Source organism: Sebastes umbrosus, chromosome 5, assembly GCF_015220745.1.
Source record: "Sebastes umbrosus isolate fSebUmb1 chromosome 5, fSebUmb1.pri, whole genome shotgun sequence".
NCBI lineage: Eukaryota > Metazoa > Chordata > Actinopteri > Perciformes > Sebastidae > Sebastes > Sebastes umbrosus.
The window spans coordinates 15,986,180-16,003,631 of record NC_051273.1 but is presented as its reverse complement, the minus strand read 5'-3'; the positions used below and the strand labels follow the sequence as shown (position 1 = coordinate 16,003,631).

Below are 17,452 nucleotides of genomic sequence, written 5' to 3'. Positions count from 1 at the left end.
AAACTCAAACTTTTCACCTTTGTTCTCCCTCAGTCTCAGGATTCAAACATGGCCTTTTCTGGCGGACAGGACAGCTTCTCCCAGTTCACCATGGACATGGTGCGTCAGTACATGAAGGACGAGGATGTGAGACTGCAGCACCAGAGCTCTCTGCTGCATCTTCGTCAGAAAGCAGTCAAAGAGAAGACCAGAACTGAGCTGGCCTGGCTGGAGCACCAGAAAAAGAGGCTGAGGGACAAAGGAGAGGATGACAAAATGCCGCCCATCAGGAAGAAGCAGAGGGGCCTTCTGATGAAACTACAGCAGGAACAGGTACGTGGAGGCAGAAATTAATGACATTGATTGAGCTTTTGGGGTATACTGTGATCTTAACTAATCTTAACCAACTTTCCTGTTCCCAGGCTGAGATCAAGCGACTTCAGGAGGCCAACAAAGCAGCCAGGAAGGAAAGACAGCTGTTGTTGAAGCAGCAGGAGGAGATTGAGCGGATGAGAAACTCTACACTCAGACTGAAGGAGCGTCTCAAGTGTGCTGGGGGTGAAGCGCCACCTGTGAGTAGTGCAACAGTCACTAATCACCTTCAGGGCCTATACGGAGGAACAGATCAATTGAAGGGGTTTCATTTCATTTTGGGCTGTCAAAGTTAACGCCATAATAACGCGTTAACGCAAAATCGTTTTAAAGCAACTAATTTCTATAATGCATTAACGCAACATGCAATTTTTATTTAACCTCTTAAAAATCTGTCCGGCCGCTGTCAGGCCCGGCGCTATTTGATCTTTTGGATGTTATAGTGGGCTCAGATTTAAAGCTAAAGTGAAGATACATATATATGGTATCATATGAAACTAGAAAACCTAAAGAATCCATTGGCTTGTCACAAAGGAGGCTAAATAACGCTCCAAACTTTTGGCGAGGAAAAACTGTTAAATTTCCAAAGGGTCCCTTGACCTCTGACTTCAAGATATATGAATGAAAATGGGTTCTATGGGTACCCACGAGTCTCCCCTTTACAGACATGCCCACTTTATGATAATCACATGCAGTTTGGGGCAAGTCATAGTCAAGTCAGCACACTGACACACTGACAGCTGTTGTTGCCTGTTGGGCTTGAGTTTGCCATGTTATGATGTGAGCATATTTTTTATGCTAAATGCAGTACCTGTGAGGGTTTCTGGACAATATTTGTAATTGTTCTGTGTTGTTAATTGATTTCCAATAATAAATACATACATACATACATTTGCATAAAGCAGCATATTTGCCCAATCCCATGGTGATAAGAGTATTAAATACTTGACAAATCTCCCTTTAAGGTACATTTTGAACAGCTAAAAAATGTCTGATGAATTTGCGATTAATCACGATTAAATATTTTGATCATTAATTGCCAGCCCTAATTTCAGCATTGTTTGTTGTACAGAAGTTGAATCTTTAATGGAATCAAGAAAGAAAGCATACTTATAACTGTAGACCATGCTGCCATGTTCCTCTTAAGCTTTTTTTTTTTTTAAATTGGCTTCACTAATACTTGGCCTGCCTGCATGTCCATTCATCCATCCCCCAGGAGACTCCTGTGTCAGAAACCCCTGTGTCCGAGGCAGCCTCTCCCAACACTAGACATGCTGAAGACATCCGCAGCCCGTCTCCCTCGCTCTCCATCTCTGGCAGTGAGACCAGCAGCATCATGCAGAAGCTCAAGAAGATGCGCTCACACATGGATGAGAAGTAAAGACTTTCATTTCATTTTTCATATATTAACTGGGCTCCCTCTGCTTACTGGCAATTTGACAAGTGAATAATCAGACGTCATGCTCCCTTATCAGTGTTTTTAACAGTGCTTACTCCGGGTGTGTCCTGCTGGCTTTCCCCTTGACATTTCCTTCTTTTGTGCTGTTTCTAAAAACAGAAGGAATACTTTTTTTGGGGGGGGGGGGGGGTTTGGTTTGGCCCCCCTGGCCCCTGAACACATAGTATATGTTGATACAGACTTTGATCTGTTATTACTACTTTCTTGCATAACACCACTGCACAGTGGTGTGACATTTTTTGTTTTCATTATACCACGACAAGTCACAGATCTAATTCTATACAAAGGATCTTTACCAACTTTAACAACTAAACTAATGAAAACTAATCAGTGCATGCCATCGTCTCTTTGCTGTCTAAAATGCTGTGGATGTGTGAATGTGTGGATGTGAAGATAAGCATGCTCCATGTTGATCTCCCTCTAAACTAGATAAGAATCCACATTCGCTGCTAAAATAACCCCATTAACTTCAGATGTGTACAACCTGTAACAGTACATGGAAGGAGAATCTGTGCTTAAAGTTATCTGTTGCAGTTTTAAAAAATGTTTTAAAGAAAGTACATCAAACAATATTAAACAGTCTCAAATATTTGTAATACTATGTAATCTTAATACTGCACCTTTCAATTGCAGAGGCCTAATTATTTTCTAGATGAGTCAAACATTGTTTGTACTTTTTATTACACCCCTCCCTGTAAAGTGGACACACAAGTACATGTGCTTTGAGTTCCTGTACTGTACGTTCTCCAGACTTGGCCAGCAACTTTGGTCAGGTGATAGCAGAGCCTCTCATGACCGGGTAGCTCCAACAAGTGGGTTAATTGTTCTGTGGTTTAGGATTTATAACTTGGCTATAAATCACAGGCTTTCCACGGTAGCACTTCAACATTTTTTAGATCTAGATTTGTTTAAATTTATACTAGCAACTAGGGCTGTCAATCGATTGAAATATTTAATCGCATGATAATCCATGATTAATCGTGATTAATTGCAAATTAATCACACATTTTTTATCTGTTCAAAATTTACCATAAAGGGAGATTTGTCAAGTATTTGATACTCTTATCAAGCCCATCAGGCAACAACCGCTGTCAGTGTGTCAGTGTGCTGACTTGACTATGACTTGCCCAAAACTGGATGTGATTATCATAAAGTGGGCATGTCTGTAAAGGGGAGACTCGTGGGTACCCATAGAACCCATTTTCATTCACATATCTTGAGGTCAGAGGTCAAGGGACCCCTTTGAAAATTGCCATGACAGTTTTTCCTCGCCACAAGTTAGCGTAAGTTTGGAGCGTTATTTAACCTCCTTCTCGACAAGCTAATATAACATGGTTATTGCCAGTATCTTCACTCGAGCTTTAAAACTGAGCCCGCTACATCCAACGAAAGATTGAATGCGTTAAAGCAATTAGTGGCGTTAAAACGATTTAGCGTTAACGCATTATCGCGTTATTTTTGATACATTTGAAGTTCAAAATCACTGCAAAATAAAATGATTACGGTGATCTAACAAAAACATAAACATTTTTTAGATATTTGTCTTATCACGCATTTACTGGCTTGCTCGTTTGCCATTTTTGATAAGCTATCAATTGTTTCTTCCCTTCCTTCTGTCATTCTCTGTTACCGCTATATATTCATCTTGACATAACACACTAACAGAGTTGTTATCACTTCATCTAAGGCTGTAAATGTTACCTCAAACTGTAATTTGTTTAAGAATCAGGGTTACTGATAACTCTTTAACATAACATTTAACCCCCTCCATAAGCAGGCTCTGATCATACCCCCAACTAACCCCCCACGCTCAATGCTGGCTAAACATGTTCTCCCAAAACATTTAAAGCAGCCATATACTAACAGAAACCTGACAGACTGACACCGTGGGTGCAATAAAATCACATTTGCTCATATCACTCTTCTCTCTCCCTTTCTTTCTATGTGTCTTTCCCCTCTACGTCTCTTGTGTCTTTAATGTTTTTCCCTCCTCTTACATTATGTGTTTCCATACCCATGTTTGTGTGACTCTTTTGACTCTTTGTCTGTTGCGTGCTTGTGTGTTGTAGACACTGCTCTCCTGTCCACTACTTCCTCTCTGTGTTCACGGCCCACCACTGGGCCTCCCTCAGTGTCTGTCTTCCAAATCTCCACCCTAAATTCCAGCTCTTTATCTACAACCAGTTGGTCAGGTACTGTACAGTGCTCTCTATCTCTTACTCTGGCACCTCCCACTTAGCCCTGCCCTGCCTCACCCCCACCCTACCCCATGGAACATGCTTGTGTTCGTCCACTGGCACTGGGACCTTGTAGGGGTGGGACGGTGAATGATGACTGATGGGATGTGTTGGTTTGTTTCCAGGAAGGAGTTTGTGGGGGGAAGAGTTTGAGTGAAAACTTGAAAAGTGCCCAAGGAAGGCTGCCTCGCTGAAATAAACTAACCTTTTCATAACTTCACTTTAAATATAATGTCATTTTTATGCCAGTTTTGCCATTACTGTGTGCATTAAAGCATTCTGGTTGTGGAGCAAAAACCCCCAAATGGTTAAATGGAGAATATTAGAGATGAGTAACATTTTGTTTTGTGAAGGTTATGTTTATTTCAATAGGAGCCTTCCTTGTTGGATGGGAATCTCAGACTACTGGGATTTCACTGATTTCTGTGGTGTTTAAATTTGTGACTCTTCCCCTTTTTCTTTCTTGCCTCTTGGAATGAACGTTGCAGTGCATCTCACTTCAATGTCCTGTGTCCGCTGGCTGGTCAGCTCCGTCCAGCCCAGTCGTTGATGCAAAACGTTTAGAGATTAAACCACACTAAGACGTGGGAGTAAAGGACTTTTGCAGACCAGAGATCAAGTGGTCTATTTCTTTAATGAGCCCAGTAAATCTTAACTAGCCCTCTTTATTAGGTAACTGTTGCATAGGATTGGATAATAAGTACAGATGGCCATTGGCTGTAATAGAGTTTGGGAAGGCACTAAGAGAATCCCCCAGTCTGGTTCTTCAGTATCTGGCCTGTCATCAGTATACATTAGGTCAAGAGAAAGGCCTCTAAATTAGATCAAGGCTAAATAATACTGCACTGTAATGGCACCCATAGCTGTGGGGGACCACATTATACAACAGCTATACCTTTATTCGGATAGGCATCTGTAGAGATATGTATGTATAAGAGACTTGGATTTTAGAATTACAAATTCTGTTGGCTTTGCAAGACAAAAAGACTGTTTCCTCATTATCTTCATTGGTCTACTAAAGACAGATATTCATACAGATGTGACTGCCTATGCTTGGATTTTTTTCTATTTCGTGTAACTGCTATATATGTTCGAGGTGTGTTTGTGACTGCACCCGATCAGCGTTCAACCCCTGGGTTTCAGTCTGATGCATGAATCTGACATCTTCACTGTTATTTTCCCGCTCTCCTTTTCTCCCGAGTGACATGTCATCACTTTATGCTCGTTTATTTGATGGGTGCTTGTACACTTCTTTATTTGGATGATGATTCTTCCAGGGAAAGAAATAAGTAAAGCATGTATTGGGTGTGTATGTATTGAGGTTTGAGGTGAGTTTGCAGTGATAACTTAATGTACAGGTGATTTGGGTCTGCTTGGTTCTGCGATGTCATGTTTAACATTGCTTATGTTAAATATCTTTGTCTCTTCTCTCCATCTTCACTGCCTTACCCCTCACTGCCCATCTTGTTCCCGTCTCTTCCCTCATTTTTCCATCTCCTCACCATCATCCTCCACTCCTTCCTCATCTCCCCCTTCTTTTTTCCCTTCTTTCTTACCATCCTCTTCCCCAGGTTCCTGACAAAGCGGGAGCAGCAGCTGATGCAGAGGCGTCACCATGCCGAGGAGCTGCTGCAGTGGAAACAGCGTCTGGACCAGGAGGAGGCAGAGGTCCGTAGGATGGAAAAGGAGGCCCTGGCTGTATGGGACAGACGAACACCTCGGGACACGGCAGGGAGTCAGGAAAAGGAGATCTCCGACATTAGCCCCAGCCCCAGTCACCATCAAAGCTCAGAGCCCAGAACTGACAGTGAGAAAGGTGAAGCAACAGCTGGTTTTGCCAGGTTTAAAATCAAGTCAAAATCAAGTCAAAATGAATCTGGACAAATTTCACGTTTATCTGTTTTACATGTTTTCAGAGTATGTGAGTGAGGGCGACTGTTCCTCTGCGACACCTGAGTCCAGTATACACACAGAGGGACCGGGGTCCCAGCAACAAGGAAGCTCATCTTCAGTTCAACCTGCGTTGATCCCTGAAACACCTTTGGCCTCCGTGCAGAGCAGCCCTGCGAATTACAGCCAGGACTTCAGTTCAGCTTCCCAGTCAGCTAGCAGACAAGTACGCAGACGTGTGGTTTTCTTTCCTTTGTTGTATTTCAGTGTTTTGTCCCATCTCTTTGATGGTAGCTGAGTTAATTTTGAGTGTCTGTTAGATGTTGTTGGGGTTATTTGTAGTGTTGAAAATATGCAAAGCTTTATATTGTGTGAGGGACATTCAAGGGGGTGACTACGTATGTGTTAGTTCATTGTCTTTGTAAAATATTAATCCAGGCATGCCTCTATTAGACCATCTGACTCAGATATTACATCCCGAAGTAATGTTCCTTTCACTTCCGCTCCTCCTCCTCCTGTTTAGTCTCCCCAGTCTCCACTCAAAGGCAGCCACAGCCCTGCTGCCTCTCCTTCAGATGGCAGCAGCAAAACCAAGATGCAACTGCGCTCCTCCTCCCGGACCGCCAACCAGGCCCGCACCCAGCCAGCTGAATCCCCCATGCCCACGCAGACTGGTGAGTTACCCGATAACTAAACACACATACACTGAATGTACAATAGTCCCTGGTAGTTCTCAGAGAAGATAGAAGGGGGCGAAGAAGAGAGAGAGGATGTAATGCAGCTATATTGCTGGCGCTGTGTAGTCCGGCATAATGTGATGCTGCCAGGAATACATTATGCAAGCACTTCCCTGATACCTAACCTGCTTAGCTGTGTGATAGGAGGAGGGAACACTTTGCTTTGGACTTAGTTACTGCACAAGCAAAGACAGTTCTGCTGGCCCAGCATCGTAGCTGAATGTGTTTTACTCCTTTTCAGGCCAGTTTAAACCTTTAATCTTTGTAATACCATGTCTTCATTGTGTTCAAGCCAAAGCAACATGCACGAAATGAATCAAACACATTCTTATTAAAGAAAATGTACACTAATCTCCAAAGAATTGGGTTTGAGTTCGAGTGGGCACAAAGTTGGATTACCCCCTGCTAATCAGAGATCTGGCACCGGTTTCACATTCTAACTGATTTATCATCAAAATGTGCCTTCAGAACCCATTTCAGACCAGAGTGACATAGAGAGCCGTATCAATGCCCTGAAGGAAGAACTCAGAAAGCGAAAGTTTATGGCCTACCAGCTGAAGAAAGAGCAGAAGAAGAGGAACAAGGAGCGCCTGAAGGCACAAGAGGCCAGCCTACTGAAGCAGCTGGAGGTAAATGTGTATAAATGTGTGTGTGTGTGTGGGCTTCTAGATGGTTGTCTGAATATTCAAATGTAGTTTGAACATTCAACCAAACACAAAAAGATGATTATGTTTTTATTAATGTGTGCGTATGTGTGTTTATCCATGTACTCTATAAGCAGATTTCTTCATATCTTAACTGTTATTCTCCTGTTTTCCTTTCAGAACTATAACAACTTCATTGAGAAAACTAAGGCGGAATTGAACAAGAAGCCAGACTCAACACCTGATACAAAGTCCCAGATCAAAGATTCCACCTCAATCGCAGAGCAGTCCAGTATTAAACCACCTGCTCACAGGTACCAAAAACAACTGTAAACATGACAACTAGGGCTGTCAATCGATTCAAATAGTTAATCGCGATTAATCGAAAGTTCTTGTATCCGTTCAAAATGTACCTTAAAGGGAGATTTGTCAAGTATTTAATACTCTTATAAACATGGCCAAATATGCTTGCGTTATGCAGCTGTATGTATATATTTATTATTGCAAATCAATTAACAACACAAAACATTGATAAATATTGTCTAGAAACCCTCACGGGTACTGCATTTAGCATAACAAATATGCTCAAATCATAACATGGCAAACTCAAGCTTGCAACAAGCTAGTATGACATGGTTGCCCGCTTCAATCTTAAAAATCGCAAGTTGCGTTAATGCGCTAAAGAAATTTGTGGCATTAAAACGAATTTGCATTAACGCGTTATTTAGTGAATTTTGACAGCCCTAATGACAACATATCCTATACTATAATATTAGTTAGAAAAGATTGTTGTTCAATTAAAAGCAAATCCTCCTTTCTCAGGTCTGAAACCAGCAACATCTCTGACTCCGAAAGGACACAAATTGATGCTTCATTAGATCACAGTGAGTGATATACTTGTCATAACTAATATATACATTACTTTTTAGAAAATGTGTTTTTATGTGGATGTTCCAATAATAATGTGACCCTTTCCCATTATGACAGATGCCCTTCCTCAACCTGATCACAGTAGATCCACCTCAGTGCCTGAAGAATTGTCTGATGAAGACCCACCGACCGTCACTCCAACTCCAGTATACGGCAGCCCAGAGTGTCCGCCCTCAGGACCGAGGAGCCACCTGTCCACAGAGGGGCTTTTAAGACCTTCCTCTAAGGCACAGATGATTGAGTCTGGGGATGAGAACATTGTGTCGTATCAAAGATCTGACATTCAGGATGAGCTGGAGGTGGAAGTGAGCTCCACATTTGAGGATCAACAGTCTGAACGTCTCCTCAAACTAGAAATGGAAGAAGAGAAGCTGTCTAAATCGAAACATGTTTCTTCTTCCGTCAGTGAAGAACATGTATTTGTTAGCCTAGAACAAGATAAACAAATAAAGACGAGGGAAACATCTGAAGCTGAGGAAGTTGCAAAATCTAATATTATCTCCTCCAAGTCACATTCGGCTGCAATGGACCTCAAAACGTCACCTCATCCAAGCTCTGCATCCAGTCACCATTCCTGCTCTCCTGACTCGGTCGCCTTCTCTTCAAAGAAGGAGGCACCCATAAAGGATGTCGAGGCCTCTTCTCCCATAGCAGATGGTTATCACGATGACTTTGAGTCTTCAGTGGATTCTTCACCCAGGGAGGAGCGTCATAGCTCCAGGCCTGCCTCTCAAATCTCAGTTGCCCCTACTGAGATCAAGGCCTCGAGAAAGGACTCCCCTAGCAGAGCATCACCGTATGACAGCCAGGTTGAGGAGGTTGAGGAGGAAATAGCCGAAGAACTGAGTCACCATTCAGGGACTAGTGGAGCTAGCCACTTATCTGGGAGACTGCTGGATCTTCATAACCACACAGAAGACTCCAAATATTACAAGGATATTGTTAATTCCAGCCACTCACCACCCATCTCTCCTCTGCAGACCCCTCTCTCTCCTGTCAGAGATGAAATGCCAAGTTTTACCATCGGCGATCGGGTTCTTGTTGGTGGCGTTCAGCCTGGCACTCTGAGATTCAAAGGTCCGACCAGCTTTGCTAACGGCTACTGGGCTGGCGTGGAGTTGGATAAGTCCGAGGGGAGCAACAACGGCACTTACGATGGGGTGGTGTACTTTGAATGCGACGAGAGCCACGGTATCTTCGCTCCTCCAGACAAGATCACACACCTGCCGGATAAGTTTGAGGTCTACACAGACACCACGGAGGATGAGGACTCGTCCTTTGATGGTCTGTCAGATAAAGGTGGGGATAAAAGTAAAACGGATGAGCACAAATCTCCAAAACAAGGAAATCTGAAGAGTGAAAATGAACAAACATCTAATAAGGTCCATGGAGATAAAAAGGTTACAGATGAGTCTATTCACAAGACTGGATCCCACCTCAATTCACAGCATTACAAAGACTTTCCCATTTCTAATGGCAACACTAGGGACATAATGTTGGATTTTGAAGATGCACCAACCACCCTTCTCATCTCTGATATGGACAACATTGGCCTGAGGAAGCAGAGTCAGAAGGACATCATTACTACCCTTGTTGAGAGAGAAGAGATAGACTCACAGCACCAGTTTAGTCCTGCCGATCTTTCCACAGATATCAGGGATGATAAGGGACAGACACAGAAGGACAGAGACTCACTGGACACATTTGCAGACAAGCTCCTCAACAACTTTGTGAAAGACACTTTGACGCAGTTTGCTGAAATTAAAAAGGCTAAAGAGCAGAAGATAGAAGCTGCCAACCAGATGAATGGAGACCTGTTTGGTGAACATGTTGAAGAAGAAGAAGATGGTTGGTTCCCTTCAGTGCAACAAAAAGACGGTCTACCTTTCTTCCTACCTACAGAAAAAGAGGAGCTGTCTTCTCCAGAGCTGTGCAACCGACCCGTGAGTATATTTCTGATTCTTTAGCGTCACTGTCAGTGAGCAAAAACCTTAAATATGTGTTAGTGCTGTACATGATTGAACTGTGGAATTTCCATTGTGTGGAAACACCAGCAATAACATTATCGAGTTACTGGCAAACAGTACTTGTTGATTTGACCTGGAGGACCTAGTTTTCGCTATGTGCTCATCCAAAGTTCAACTTTGTGTTGACAGACTTTATTGAATTTGGTGCGCTTTGCTGAAAACCTTTTTGTGTGAAACATCAGTAAGAAAGAATAATCTTTAAGGCTAAAAAAAAAGTGTTAAACCATGATTTATAATGGGACTCGTTCTGCCACAGTGCAGTTAGATATTCATATTTATGGACAGTTCTAATTTAAAATTGGAAGTGAGCATTAAATTAACTTTTTTTCCTGTATTTTTTTCACAACAGGAGAGTCCGGTGTTGGGGGCCAGCGGTCAGGAAGAGCTCGCCAAGCGACTAGCAGAGCTGGAACTGAGCCGCGAGCTGCTAGATGACCTGGGTGACGATCAGGACTGGTTCGATGAGGACTTTGGCCTCAGCTCCCGTAGAGAACAGCAGAGACTCAAACAAAGAGAGGAAGAGGAGGAGGCGAGGCTGGGGAGTTTTGACTCATCAGCCGGCGCAGTTCTGGGGGGGCTGGTCTCATTATCAGGTGGGGAACAGCAGGTTAAGACTCCACCCAGACCTGAGCTACCTCTCCCCTTGCCCCCTAAACTACCTGAGCAGCCTGCCATGGTGGTGCCCCACTCAGCCACAGAGGTGGAGAAGATGGTCCATGCAGCCACTCAGGAGATCTGGGAGAGCTGTGCCCTGGGGAAGGAGGGAGCACTGACCCTTTCACAACTGCCCAACCCCAAACCTTCACAAGAATATCTGGGGAAAGAGCCCAGCAGCGAGGACCAAGAGGCCCTCTGCATCCGCAGCTACAGAAAGGTGAAAAGGGGAACTTGCAAAACATAAAAAAGAAGTATAATAAAAACAACCATACATACAGTATAGCCCACTGAAAAATGTTGTATTATACCACAATATGTATATTTGAAGAGAAGACAAGCATCCTTGACTTCCCTTTCACCCCCTTACCAATCATGCTGATGATAATCAGCACACAACTGTCCTGCTTCATAGCACTAAGCCGACAGCAGCCAGACTGGAAGTGTTGTCTTGAAGACAGCACTTAACTCTGAGTGAGTTCACTGAGGTTAAATGCCAGCCGAGTTTCCATTATTCAGCACATTCCTCTCTGATTAGCAAGATGATGTTTTCAAGACGGCCATTTCAGTTGCCTTTGTCTTACAACTATGAGATATCACTCTGCTACTGACAAACTTCAGACTCTTGCTCCAGATATTACCTCAGGCGGTCCAATTTGCTTTGAATGCAAATACTAGAGCTTTTGAGCAGTACATACTGTATTTCTCACATTTTGACATGGTATCTCACTCATTTATGTTCACCTAACATATGATTACTCAGCCTGAGAACCGCCTACAGCTTTAAGCTCAGGTTTATTTAATATTACAAATTAAACATTGCATCTCATTACTCTCTGTCACTCCCCAGGCTGTGTATGACCTGACGTGGGAGATGCTTCAGGATATCTATGCTGAGGACCCCAACGCCGATCAGCCTCAGTGGGTCAAACCACGGCGAGTCAAGTCCTCCTTCTTCCACAGAGTAAAGACACCAGGAGACCTCACCAAAATCCAGGTACAGAAAGAGACGCTACATTTACAGTATGTGTCTTTAAAGTACCTACCTTAGACAAACACCCTGACTACTTACTATATTTACAAATTCTAATTGCCTTATCTTAAGGGTATAGTTTGGGTCTTTGAAGTGTGGTTGTATGAGGTAAAATACGTTTTGCTCCCGGCCCCGTCCACCGCAGTACGTTGCTTTGCTTCTGTGTGGTAACTCCTGTCTGCTTCTCCAAACTGGTGGCGTGCCGACCATCATCTACTGTAGGTAATAAGCTGACTAATGATAAGTACCTCATATTAACCCACTTCAAAACACCCAAACTATCCCTTTAAAGGCAACTAGGTTAGTTAATTATCTGAAAATGTTATGGAGTGCAGTAATAAAGTCACAATCAAATGCAATGCCTTTTAACACCTCATGACTTGATGGCTCGTTTTACATTGTGCCCCAGGAATTCATCTCCGCAGAAGTATTGAAACTGTACGGTCTGACGAAAGATCACAGCCAGAAGACTGACTGGCAGAAGATGCTCAAATTTGGCAAAAAGAAGCGAGACAGAGTCGATCACATTCTGGTAGGTAGTTATTTTTGTACATGATTTTAAAGGTCAGCAGTTTCATGTCGGGATTACATTTTACTGTCACAAGTTAAATACAAACAAATTGCATTTTTTCCGTCTTGTTTGTCCTGTGCAACCTGATCTGTTTTGTTTTTTTTCTACTTTCAGACAATAGTCAATATTAGTTTGTTTATTTCTCTTAGATGACAACAGCAGTTTTATAAAACATTTGACTTGTATTTCAGAATAAGAGGATGTTACAGTAGTTGACCTTGCTTGTCTCTCAGGTTCAGGAACTCCATGAGGAGGAAGCCCAGTGGGTCAACTATGACGAGGACGAGCTGTTTGTCAAGCTGCAGCTGGCAGACAGCATCTTTGATGCTTTGCTGAAGGACACTGCAAACGTGCTGACGCTAATCTATGACAAGAGGGCCAAAAGAGAAAACGCCCTCTCCTGACAGCTTTCCTGCTTAGATCTTAAACTACAACCTCTAGCTCAATCCCAGTCTTTCCCCACCCCAGTGAACTCCGCCGCTCGGTCTTCCACCAGCTGATGTGCCAATAGCAACCCTCAGATGCCTTCAGTCCCAGCATTACCTCTCCGCTAAACAACTCCTACTTATTTCTGTGACATTAATTTGCTGAATTTTGCTCCAGCTAACTGTAGTGGTTATATACTTTGTTCTACACACAAAACGCCTCTTGAGCAATCCAGCCTTCTTAAACTTTAACCACCACCTAGTCTCAGTTCTCACCTCCCGGACTGGTCCTTTTGTAAACGCCAGCTGGAGAATGAGTAGATGTTTCGATAGGATGTACTGTGTGCGCTATTTGTCTGCACTTAAGTCCATTAATGCTGCTAAATTGATCGTTCCATATGGGACTGTAATATAAAATCCACCTGGAACAAAAGTAGGTTATATTTTGCATTGAATCTTAAAGTGAATATATATATGGATTCAAAAATTGTAAACAGAGTAGCAGATAAAGAGTATACAGGGTAGTCCATAAGTGATTTGACAGTGACACATTAGTGTGTTGGCTTCGTAATCCAGTTCATTGAAATTAAACAATGACTATGAGGTTAAACTTTTTGTGTAATTTGAGGGTTTTTACATCCATGTTGGGTGATCAGAACCTCATTTAAGGGGTCTGTATGCCTGCCTTAAATTAAAAAAAAAAAAAGGCTGAAGTCTGTGACCCATAGAGATTGTAGCCATCTTTACTTCTTGCTTGTTTCAGGAACTTTTTCCCTGAGGTTTGGTCTTCAGGCTCTTCATCTGTATATTTCGAATCATTGTCCTGCTGCATTGGCTTTAAATTGGGGGACTATGTCTACAAAACACTTTAACTTTATTATCATTGTTGAATTTTAAATCCAATGTGCTGGATGAGAGCTAAAACAATCGAAATTTGTCTCAGATCAAATATTGTCAGACTACGTTGTATTGGAGCGTCACTGAGATCAGATATTGTATGAAACAGTTTGCCTCCATAGTTATATTATTTATTGTGTGATTAGAGGAGTAAGGAACATTGTGAATTGTAAATGATCTTGTCAACATGTAGAGAACAGATTTTAACATCTAATGAAACTGTAAAAAGCACAAACAGAAATGTGAATGTGAACACAGCAATATATTACATAGGAGGTTTAATGGACGCTATTGAAACCAGAAAAAGAACATGGGGAGAAAACTGTTTTAATATTTAAACGTTGTAGTGTTAATGATTCATTGAAAAGTGTTCTGTGTGACTTTTATTGTGGCCACAGCTGTCCGGTTGGTCGACGTGTCCCACTTTTGCACTACATGTACACTTATGTTATCTCATACAATCAGAAAAGAAAATGCTTGTCCAATGATTTGCGGTTTATTACTTTTTCTGTGCTCTAACTGAAGCTTTTTCACCCCATTCAACATTGTTTTTGTTTTAGCATTTGGGGAGAAACATGTCCAATTTTAGATTTCATTTGGTCTTTTTTTTAGCGTGTAAACACACTACATACACAGAATATATAGTATGCAAGTGGGACACAAAAGATTTGATATTTTCAGAATGGCATCATAAGACAGAACTGAAATGCTGGATTTGAGCCTTACTTATCCTACAGTCCATTTTGTCCACCTGTGGATGTCTTGTTTCTTCATCAGTTGCCCTGGTAAAGTTTGCCAGCTGAACATTTGCCCAACAACCATCGGGTCTTGTAGCAGCATGGTTATCTGCTCCACTTGTTGCTGTGAAAGTTTTGGCTCCACAGCAATCAGCAAGCTCAAACCAGCCGTCAGAATGTAGCCAGACAACAGAGGTAGTCTTTCAGTTTAAGTGCCTCTTTTAAGTTCAGTTGTGGATTTGTAACAAACTTTGTTGATGTCTCAACATCCTTTGGACCTATTTTCTTTGAATGTCTCTTCCAACTGCTGTACCGTTTTGTAAACGATCCTTAAATGACTGCTCTTCCTTCTAAACCGGTTTGCCATTACTTCAGTTTCTGCCTTATCAAGCTTTCTGTATTGAAGCAGAGTTGAGAACGTTTTTTTTAAACCTTCTCATTATTCTGTGCCTCAGCCTGAGGAAATGTTTGTCATGCTAACAGCTCACTCTTAAATATGACCTGCTTCTTCTCCATGTCACCCTGCCTGCTGCATCTGTGCAAATAGACACAGTTGAGTCATTTTATTGATAAACTGTATCAGGAACTAGATTGTCGACACTCCACCTCCACACGCACAGTGTGAGTCATAGAGCTGATGAGACTGAGCATGTAGGACTGTATCCAAGGGCTTATTTGAGTCCTCACTGATCCAACAAACTGTGTACAAACTCATAATGACATTAATCTTCACTGACTGTTTGGAGCTAAAGTGACCTTAAAACTGAGTCTTTTTTTCTACCGTCAATGTTTTAAGAGTTGCTAATGTTCAAACTGTAAATTATATAATGTAGAAAAAGACCAAAAACATTTGACACCAACCTCTCCATGCTGTATGACTTGTATTTCTGGTCTGTAGTATGTAACTGTAATGGTGACATGATTAGTACTTCAGAAACACTGTTTGCAAAGCTTTATTGCAAACCTTCTAGGATTGTCCTCTTGAATTGATTGTATGTGGGAGGAAGTTGAGTTCCCCTCTGTAACTATGCAGTACTTGGTCTTATGCATTGCTTCATATGTATGGACCAAACAGCTTAGATTTCTGCTGTAGTCTGTAGATTTAGGACGGAGTTGCTTCTATCTGCTGGTCTGAGCTGACCTCAGACCTCTGACCTTTGCTTCACTGGGAGATGGAGCAACTTCACCTTTTAATAGAGTTTGATGCGAATAACTGAATTAAAAAAGTCGGCACAAAAGATTTGATTATCAAATTAACCCAGTCAGACTAGATTTCATCTTTTGAAATGTTTATGAATATTTATAATAATGTGCTGTGAGTGTGCGCCAAGTGCACTTGAAGACTTGTACAATTCTTTTATGGGTGTAAATATACTGTCTATCCTATCTGACCCACTGTTACTGTAACCTGAACGATTGTTGTAAGATAAACACTGTTTACTTTGCAAATATGTGCAAAATATATATTTGTTAACTAAATGAACTTTGAAATTAAATTTAATTGTAAATAAAGCTTTCATTGTTTGTAAAGGAATGCCGACTTGAAATGTGTTTGAGGTGGTTGCCGCACAGTGTTGTTGCAGCACTGACGGCAGGCTCAAAGGAATCTCCTCCTAACTGTCCAAATATTTTTCTGCTAGCTTCCTCAAAACTGCAAATACAGGAGATTTGAAACCTGTTACTCCTAAACTGATCGATCGCCGGGCTGCAGCAACCATTGAGGACACCACTGTCATGTCCACTTACATTTATGGCAATGTGGGAGTTATATGACGTGAAAAGGAGTTTAGTATTCTATTTCTATGGATTTTACAAAGTATAAAAATCTTAAAATGTGACTGTTTTTAGACAAAAAAAAACAACTAGAACATAATGTTCAGAGATAATAAAATAAACAAATTTATGGATTTTTTTCACATAATTCACAGAAATGTTTACTTTTAAAAAAAACTCATGGCTAAGGCCCTGATTGATTTTTTTTAATGGCCTTTTAATACAAAGACATGGACTAAGGATATTAAAGTTCTCTGGTGCTAATGGTTAGTTTACATAAAATTATATTTTATATATTATATTTATATATATATATATATTCATATTTATACATTTATATATATATATTTGTAATATTTGTATATATATAGCCAAAAATATTACACAAATGCTTCTTTTTCAATCTTAAATATTCTCTGTGTGAAATACTTTTTTTTTTTTTTTTTATTATTTTATTTTTATTAATTTATAAAAAATTTAAATATGGCCAAAAACAGAGATTATGATTTCACTATAGTTTTCTTGGTAAAGAGGAAATCAGAAGCTTTTATTTTGAGACACATACACAAAGAAAAAAATAAAATCATAGCTCAAGGTCCACTTACCAGCATTTCTGTGATTTCAACCTCATCTCATCATGCCATTATTCAATGGCACTGGTGTTCATCATCGGTTGTCATGGAGATAACTCCATCCATTGAGGAAAGCCGTGTGATGCGTTTGGAAACCCCCCAAAAAAGTAGTTAATTATTAAAGTTAAAGGGACTGTTTGTAACTTTTTACACGTATAAATCTACCGGGTCGGTTTCCCATGCGCGCTCGTGTGGCTACGCTGTTCAGACTCTGACTCCAACAAAAACTAAATGGAAGCACCAAAACCACAAAGTTATATCTAGTGAAGCCCGTCTTGCAAAACAGTGTTGGCCGCGGTCGGAGTACGCGGGGGAGACTGTAGCTTTGGTCTCCAGGGCCGGAGTCTCTGCTCCTCTGCTCCTCTGGCTGCCTTCACTCACACAGCGCACTCATTCTCGCTCCACCTCACGTGCATGCGCGCACACTACACACTGCCGAAGACTTCGTAGCTCTG

At 41.5% G+C, this 17,452-nt stretch overlaps 1 protein-coding gene across 2 annotated transcripts in view; it reads left to right on the top strand.

The window, feature by feature from the left end:
- Positions 1-16,126, top strand: part of cep350 (centrosomal protein 350) — a 37,748-nt gene extending 21,622 nt beyond the window's left edge. The window contains exons 24-38 of one of the 2 annotated variants that reach the window (XM_037769177.1): positions 34-312; positions 402-551; positions 1,568-1,728; positions 3,880-4,002; positions 5,619-5,863; positions 5,964-6,163; positions 6,461-6,611; positions 7,143-7,303; positions 7,499-7,632; positions 8,141-8,202; positions 8,306-10,191; positions 10,625-11,149; positions 11,780-11,926; positions 12,372-12,494; positions 12,767-16,126. In XM_037769177.1, coding sequence (XP_037625105.1) covers positions 34-312; positions 402-551; positions 1,568-1,728; positions 3,880-4,002; positions 5,619-5,863; positions 5,964-6,163; positions 6,461-6,611; positions 7,143-7,303; positions 7,499-7,632; positions 8,141-8,202; positions 8,306-10,191; positions 10,625-11,149; positions 11,780-11,926; positions 12,372-12,494; positions 12,767-12,937 — 4,518 coding nt within the window. In that variant the 3' untranslated portion in view covers positions 12,938-16,126. The remainder of the gene's footprint in view (positions 1-33; positions 313-401; positions 552-1,567; positions 1,729-3,879; positions 4,003-5,618; positions 5,864-5,963; positions 6,164-6,460; positions 6,612-7,142; positions 7,304-7,498; positions 7,633-8,140; positions 8,203-8,305; positions 10,192-10,624; positions 11,150-11,779; positions 11,927-12,371; positions 12,495-12,766) is intronic. The other variant, XM_037769178.1, reaches the window with a different exon arrangement.
- Positions 16,127-17,452: the final 1,326 nt, after the last annotated feature.